Source organism: Gekko japonicus, unplaced genomic scaffold (assembly GCF_001447785.1).
Source record: "Gekko japonicus isolate JY-2015 unplaced genomic scaffold, Gekko_japonicus_V1.1 scaffold26, whole genome shotgun sequence".
Lineage (NCBI taxonomy): Eukaryota > Metazoa > Chordata > Lepidosauria > Squamata > Gekkonidae > Gekko > Gekko japonicus.
Window position 1 is genome coordinate 1,241,965 of NW_015174844.1, and position 8,138 is coordinate 1,250,102.

General features: G+C 41.1%; 1 protein-coding gene across 1 annotated transcript in view; it reads right to left on the minus strand.

Annotated features, from left to right (window-relative positions):
• Nucleotides 1-1,560, minus strand: part of NADSYN1 (NAD synthetase 1) — a 54,179-nt gene extending 52,619 nt beyond the window's left edge. Inside the window, exon 1 of the mRNA XM_015424430.1 lies at nucleotides 1,302-1,560. Coding sequence (XP_015279916.1) covers nucleotides 1,302-1,386 — 85 coding nt within the window. The 5' untranslated portion in view covers nucleotides 1,387-1,560. The remainder of the gene's footprint in view (nucleotides 1-1,301) is intronic.
• Between the last annotated feature and the right edge of the window lie 6,578 nt (nucleotides 1,561-8,138).

Below are 8,138 nucleotides of genomic sequence, written 5' to 3' on the forward strand. Positions count from 1 at the left end.
GACAAAGGATGAGATGGTTAGATATGAAATTGAGCAAATTCCAGAGGATGGCAGAAGACAGGAGGGCCTGGCATGATGTGGTCTATGGGGTCGTGAAGAGTCGGACTCAACTGTCCGACTGAACAATAACAACAAAGTGCACACCTATGGGCAGTGTCCCCCCTAAGCTGAGTTAGTGTGAGCTAGCTCAGAGTTTTTTAGCCTCCAGCTCACACATTTTTGCCTTAGCTCAGGAAGGATGGCTCCAGAGCAAACTAATTTATGCAGTAGCCAAATCACCTGCTCACAACTTTAATGCCAGTAGCTCACAAAGTAGAATTTTGCTCACCAGGACTCCACAGCTTAGAGGGAACATTGCCTATGGGTGACTGGCCCAAGGTCACATAGTGGACATTAAATGCGTTAGGGCCACTTAAGTGCACAGCTATATCTGAATCAGGCCTGACCAGAGTCATCCAGAACAACAGATACTTGTATCAAGCATGTACTGCTCTAGCAAGAGATAGTCCAGACTTCATGAAACAGGCAGGAAATCCAGTCTCCAAAAAAACCCTACCAACATACTCATTACAAAACAAAATAAAAAGTAATGGAAATGTGAAAATTCCACCTAGCTAATGAACTTTCTCGTTCCATTTCTGTTTTATCATCTGTACTACATGTGCAAACATCTATGGCCCTTGCTCAAACTTTTTAGGAACACTCACGGACATGTTAATTGACATAAATACCATTCAATTAAATGGTAGAGTGGAATGGTGCATGTCATGTTTTGTGATTCCCATTAAAAGATCCCAAAGTATAATAAACTAGTACAGCAGTAAGAACCAGTGGGGCACAGTGGCTTAAGTGTCAAATTAAGATGTGGAAGGCCTGGGTTGAAACATCACCACCATAAAGGTCACTGTGTGACCTTGAGCCAGTCACACACTCTCAGCCTAACCCACCTCACAGGGTTGTTGTGAGGATAAATGGAGGAGAGAAGAATGATGTAAGCTGCTTTGGGTCCCCATCGGTGTGAAAGACAAGGTATAAATAAAGTAAAATAAAAATAAACCTCATAAGGCTCACAGGGTTGTGGTGACGATAAAATGAAGTGCAGCTAAGTACACCACCCAGAGGTTGGGTGGGACAACAAAAACCTAGTAGGTTTAGCATCACCCTCTTACCACTACTCTGGTTAGTTAGTACTCTGATGATGGGGGAATCTTCCCTCGCCACCAGGCTGTAAGGAAAGGATCGAGAGGATAATGCAATGCCTGCCTTGAAGCTGCCTTTTAAATATCAATCATATAGCTTACTTTTTAAAATCCTTTCCAAATTCCCATCAAAATCCAGTGCCCACTGATTCAGAGCGCAGGTGGCCACCGTCACTGTCCTTCCCATGATGCCTCCTGGTTGCGACTTCACTTTCCCCCCCTCCTCGTCCCAGTGGAGAAACCAAATTCACGGGACAACCAATGTGCGCCTTCAAGTTCCGTCTCTTCAGAGGCCGCTTCCTGTTTCTTTCTCTTCTCCTTGCGAGTCCTCCAAGAAGACACCGTCGGTGACCCTAGAAGCGAAAGCCTTACGCATGGCACTTCCGGTGTATGAGCGGGAGGCAAGGAAAGGTGTCGATTAGTTCTAGTTTCCCACTCTACCTTCCTATGCGAAGCATAGAGGGGTTTCACCATGGAGTTCCACTTTCCTAGCATAGAGACAGGAAGGTTACACGGCTTCCTGTTTTGTTTGCGATCTCAGGTTTACGCACGATGTGACAAGGGCGCAATGTGCCTGCGTGGAAGTGAACGGAGCATTTGATAGTGGTTGCATTCCATTGAGCACTGTTGGGGGGTGGGAATTGAATTGGATTTGTCTTAGCTATAACCTGAGGTGTGTGTTTGTGTGTTATTTGGTGGTGGGGTCTCTTGCTGAAATGTTTGTCTTCAGCATGAGTGTGTGATTTCAGGGGATGCAGAAACACGGACGGTATTAATGACGTGAGTTCATTCGGAAAACCTGGATACCCTGTTATATAATTGCCCTCCTTCTCCATCCTGATAACATATACGTACCGTGTGACATTATAATGGAAACTTGTCTCTGGAATGTTTTTTTTCCCAAATAAATATTGAGTAGGTGACCATTCTTTAAAGCATTTATTAAGGGTATTATTGTCACCGTATTAATTTCAGCCTTTATGTGAAATGTGCAGCTAACAATATGGCACAGTTGTTATACCCACCACCCCATCTGCAGCATGGAAATAAATAATAGCAGACTACTTGAAAGGGGTGTTGGAAGTCATACATGTAATTTTCTCTCTACAATCTATAATATGAGAATTTTAACAGGGGATTGTATTACATACTTGGCTGGAGTACATTCCAGAATTTGCATACAACCAAAAAAAGGGGGGAGAAAGGTAACCAAAAAGATTGAAAGGAAAAAAAAGTTAAATATAACTGCACATAGTACAAATGTACAAAACATCAATATATAATTTAATAATACAATTGGAAGTGCTAAAATATAATTTAATAACAACAATCCTGTGGTTCAGCATATAAGTACCTAATCCCAATGTAAAGACAAATGTCAATTTATATAAATACAGGTTTAAAAGTACATCTTGTCTCCATGTGCAAGAACCAATACCAAAAGCACCTGACTTTCCTCGGTGGCAAAAGTCAAAGTGAGCACGCCATTAATTTAACTAACATACATAAAACTGATCATACACATAATAGACCTGAAATGAAGGCAAAAAATAGAAATAATTATATTCATAAGAAACAAATTTAATTTCAGTTTTTGAAATACATGGAACTAGCATCACTACCTTACTCACACTAAGATGTTCGTCTGTGGAGTGTTTGTTCAGTCGCACAGTCGAGTCCGTAAGTGGTATCAAATTTTACTGTGATACATCATGGGCAACTCATCAAGATGTAAAATATTTCCTTTTCCCATGGAACTAAAATGCATGTAAAACATGTGACTCAGCAGTTGCAAATTTTAAAAGTCTCCTAATTGTTTTAGGGGAAAGGGTACATAGTCAATTGGGGGGAAAACTAGATGGTGCGACTGAACAACAACAACAATATTTATCTTCTTAGGTCCAATCAGAAATGCTCCAAGATCCAATTGAGTGCTCAGGTATAACTAGAAAAGAATCAGCATCATAGTAATCCCCCCCCTCCTCCCAAATATATGGAAAATGTAGAAGCAGTGCTGCAAAACCACTGCAGTGTCAGGTCCCCAGTTAAAACACTCTCCACACACACTATTGGCAGTGAAACGCTTTATTGAGATATGCTTGCTGTAGGAACAAGAACTTTTGTTAGAACTGAAGAAAACTGCGGGAACGTACAGGTTATAGGTAAAAGCATAAAATTCCACACTCTCTTACTGGTATGTTCATTTTGAAAATAAAATAAAATATTCCAAAAAAAAGATACCTTCTGCAAGAAGGTGTGTTTGAGACTTTTGTCCTTCACAACTGCATCAAAAATATAGTACTATAGAGAAACAATAAACCTGGGGATTCAAGGATAGTCCAGAAGGATAGCAGTCAGTCCTTAAGAAATAAATACGAAATGACAGGGTGTACCTATGTCCCTGAAGATCCTACGTGTTCAGACCAATGCTCCCTCTAAACTGTGGAGTCTTGTGAGCAAAACTTCTACTTTGTGAGCTACTGGCATTAAAGCTGTGAGTGAGCGATTTGGCTACTGCATAACTTAGTTTGCTCTGGAGCCATCCTTCCTGAGCTAAGACAAAAATGTGTGAGCCAGAGGCTAAAAAACTGTGAGCTAGCTCACACTAACTCAGCTTAGAGGGAACACTGGTTCAGACATGTTAGTTTCGTCATCTTCAAGTTGTGGAGCTTTTTATTCAGAAGGAGCACTTCATATTATGTAGTTTCATTCAGGCATCATTACATGTCTTTGTTGCACTATATTTACATTTTGCACGCATGCCTGTCCTGACCACAGGTTGAGGAACATTAAACTATTCCCAAACTAGGTCTCTTTTATGGCCTGCTGCCATTATGAGTTTTTCCTTCTAGTGGCAGATCTCAAATCAATTAAAGCTATACTTAGAGACACCTCAAAATGTCTGAAATATGCTGCTCAAACAATTGTACTTTTATTTCTACTGCCTATCCCCCCCTTCTCACATCTAATTCCAGACTTCTCCTCTTGCCCTGATCTATTCTACTCCAACAATCTTTTATTTATTTGAGTTCTTTAATTTTTAGAGCTCTTTTACAGGATTGATGCTGTGTACACAAATTTACAGAGGGACAATTGGGCTGATATCCAGTATATATTACTCACCACTGTATCTGATTTACTTTTAAATATCTTTGCTGTTAAGAAGCATGTTATCTCCAAATACACAAATCTGAGTTTGACAACTGCCCAACTAAGCATCTCTAATAGTATCTTCTAGACTGAGCACTGAGTCCCATTGGGTAGATAGAAAGATTAAGTTAATAATTTGTGTAGAAGCCTCTAAAGGTAAAGGTTCCCTTGCTCGAAAGCCAGTCGAATCTGACTCTAGGTTTGCAGTGCTCATCTCCGTTTCAAAGCCGAAGAGCCAGCGCTATCCGAAGACGTTTCCGTGGTCATGTGGCCGGCATGACTAAACACCAAGGCGCACGGAATGCTGTTACCTTCCCACTGAAGTGGTACCTATTTATCTACTTGCAATTTCTTGCTTTCGAACTGCTATGTTGGCAGGAGCTGGAACTAGAGATGGGAGCTCACTCCATCATGCGGCACCCGGGTCTCGAACTGCTGAACTACTGACCTTCCACAGCCTGCAGTTCAGCGTCTTAACCACTTGAGCCACCGCAGCAGCTCTGTAGAAGCCTCTAGAACCCCATAAAATTGGGTACCAAATCCACAAACTACTGAAACTCTTTTTCTGGGGCTGTTTCAGCCTTCTATACCTACTCCCCCCTTCCACAACTTTTCTTTAAAGGAATTAAGGCTTGGAAATATTATTGTGGTTCCACTGAAAGTTCAGTGGGCATTCTTTTCTTAAAGCTACAGGAGTTTCTGTTATTTTGGGGAGTTTTAATTCAGAAAGTGAGAGAGACTCTATACACACAGATCTGTCTTAGCTCTTTTAATCATATCCTCTGTGGTGTAGTTCCGAAATAGATATACTGATTGCATTAAGAGGTATCTCTGGTCTGTAAATAGGATTGCCACCCCCCCCCCACAATAACATTCTAAAATTATTTTTTAAATTAAGTTGATTTTTATCCATTCTTGTTTTTTCAGCGTGTCAGCTGTGATTCTAGCCAAATTCTGGTTGGGGTAGTATAGCTCTTAGTTTCTAGTTGTTAGTTACAGATATTCCACCCTTCAGAGAACAATCCTAAGCAGTTTTTCTCAGAGTCCTACTGAGGTGTATTCAATGGAGCTTACACCCAAGAAAGTGTTTTTAGGAATACATTGTCAACGTCACATTCCATTGTTTTGTATTGTAAGTCTGATTATGTTGATCACTGTGAATCAGTGGCCAGGGATTTAACAAAACAATGTTCATATCCCTTGATATCTTGGGATATCTTTCAGTCTTGGAATGGAATCTTGTTCATTTCAGAAGGGAAAACAGTATAGAAACAAGTGTACAGTTTTGTTTTTTTAACTTTAGTGAGTTTCTACTAGAGTTAGCTAAATGTTGGGATGCTCCTTGGGATCTGATTCAGGTTACCAGATCAGCTGACTGTTGTAGGCATTCTTATTTAGGTCCTATATGCTTTGTATGAATGTTTGTAAACAAAATAAATATTTCAAAGACCTCACATATCTGTTGTTTTTATATCCCAAACAAACTACAGCTGCAATGCTATGCATCCTTCCTTTTGAGTACATCCTATTAAAATAAGTAAACATGCATAGGATTGGGCTGGCAGCCCTACAGTACCATCCCTGGATTTTTTAAAAAAGTTTGGGGAATAAATTACAGAACAACCATGCAGGCATTTTAAAATGTATATACTGTACACACATGAAGAAGAACAGAAACATTTGTGCGTTTGGCTGAGTGTGGCAAGCTCTACACAGATATAGGTAAAGGTAAAGGTTCCTTTGCTCGAAAGCCAGTGCAATCCGACTCTAGGGTTGCGGTGCTCATCTCCGTTTCAAAGCCGAAGAGCCAGCGCTGTTCAAAGACGTTTCCGTGGTCATGTGGCCGGCATAACTAAACACCAAGGCGCACGGAACGCTGTTACCTTCCCACTGAAGTGGTACCTATTTATCTACTTGCAATTTCTTGCTTTTGAACTGCTATGTTGGCGGGAGCTAGAACTAGAGATGGGAGCTCACTCCATCTTGTGGCACCCGGGTCTCGAACTGCTGAACTACCGACCTTCCACAGCCTGCAGTTCAGTGTCTTAACCACTTGAGCCACCGCAGCTCCCTACACATATACTTGGATGCAATAATGCAACTGGGAACATTGCACAGAAGGTTCGAAGCTCACTGCTGATGTTTGTTTGAATGCATTGGCACTAGGGAGAGAAGTCAGAGCTTCTCTATATGCCTACACAGGGCTAGTAGTACCAGGTGTAATACCCAGTTGTGCATCTGCACCATAATTGGCATACTGTTAACAGCTGAGTGATATCAACTATTACAGAATCTGGCCATCTGTGGTGGAGACAATCTGTGTGGCAAAAGATATCCTGCTCCCATCTAACACAGCAGCCCCCTCCCCCACATAACACATAAATTGTCATCCCTTCCATCTTATTGTATCTAATTTTTAAACAAAGCTCACTGTTCTTGTGTTTCCTGTAGGAGGCAGGGCTATTTTTGGGCAGGAACACACAGGAACGGAGTTCCAGCTGGCTCCCAAGTTGGCCACACCCAGCAGGAACTCATTAGCATAACAGGCCACACCCAACAGCAGAAACTCATTGGAATTGGCTACATCAGGGGTGTGTGGCCTAACATGCAAAGGAGTTCCTGCTACAAAAAAAGCCCTGGGTTTTGACCACAAACAAGGTAAACAGAATAAGAAGCAAAAGGTGGGTGTGGCTGGATGACCACACTTCTGGTAACATGGGAATGCGGCTTAATATGCTAATGAGCGGTGCAGTCAGGGGTGTGGCCTAATATGCTAATGAGTTCCTGCTTCTGGGTGTAGCCTATTATGCTAATGAGTTCCTGCTGGACTTTTTCTACAAAAAAAGCCCTGGTAGGAGGTATATCACATAAAAAAGAAAAGTTGGGTTTCACTGGGAGAAGGTCTGTGTGTAACTTCCTGTTTTTCTCTTGTATGCCCATTCTATAAAAAGAAGTGCCAGAGAAACCATGCCCTGTTTAAGTTCCAGGAATGTGGGACTCTTGAGATGGTCCTATAGTTGTGGACAAAATGCCTCTACTCATTTTTAAGCAGTCTCTTGCTTTACTGTGAGTTCACATAGTCTAGTACTGAGACATGTCATGAACAAAAGGTTTTAGGAATGACTCTTGCCCCAAGTAAAAACATGTCAGAATATCCTAGGATGGAACTCATTCTGGTTCTTTGGACACTTTTACAGCTGAAGCACAAAAGAAGAGTAATGCTTCATCCGTTGAATTTCTGTTTGCCGCACAGCAATTACAAGTATAGAGGTACAAAAGTTCACAACTCTATTCAGATTGTAACTTTGTGTTCCCATAGGCTCTGAAAGTGCTTCTTTAATTAATTTATATTACTTAACAGAAGACAACTAGTTAAAGCATAGAGAACTCAGAAGGATATAGAAAGAGCCTTATCTTAGGTATGTTCATAGAAGATCTGGGAAGAACATGATGAGATATAATCACAAACACCCTTTCCATCCCCCGAACCATGTTTTTTAAAGTGTTGTAGTAAAATTCGAACCTACTTTTTAAAAATAAAATGGCTATATTGGTGTTGTTTTTTTAAATTCCCAATAGGCTACACAAAAAACCTTTGCAAACGAACAGAAAAATTACATTTGATTGTTTAAATGCATCTTGCTTAAAATGGCAAAGCCACTATTCTCAACCTGAATCTGACTGCACTAGTGAAGAACGCGTTTTTTATCAGGTTATCAGTCTGGCGGTTGCCATGGTGACTGAAATCGGCTCAGCGGATGGCTTCAGGCAGCTGCACCAATCCAGCCC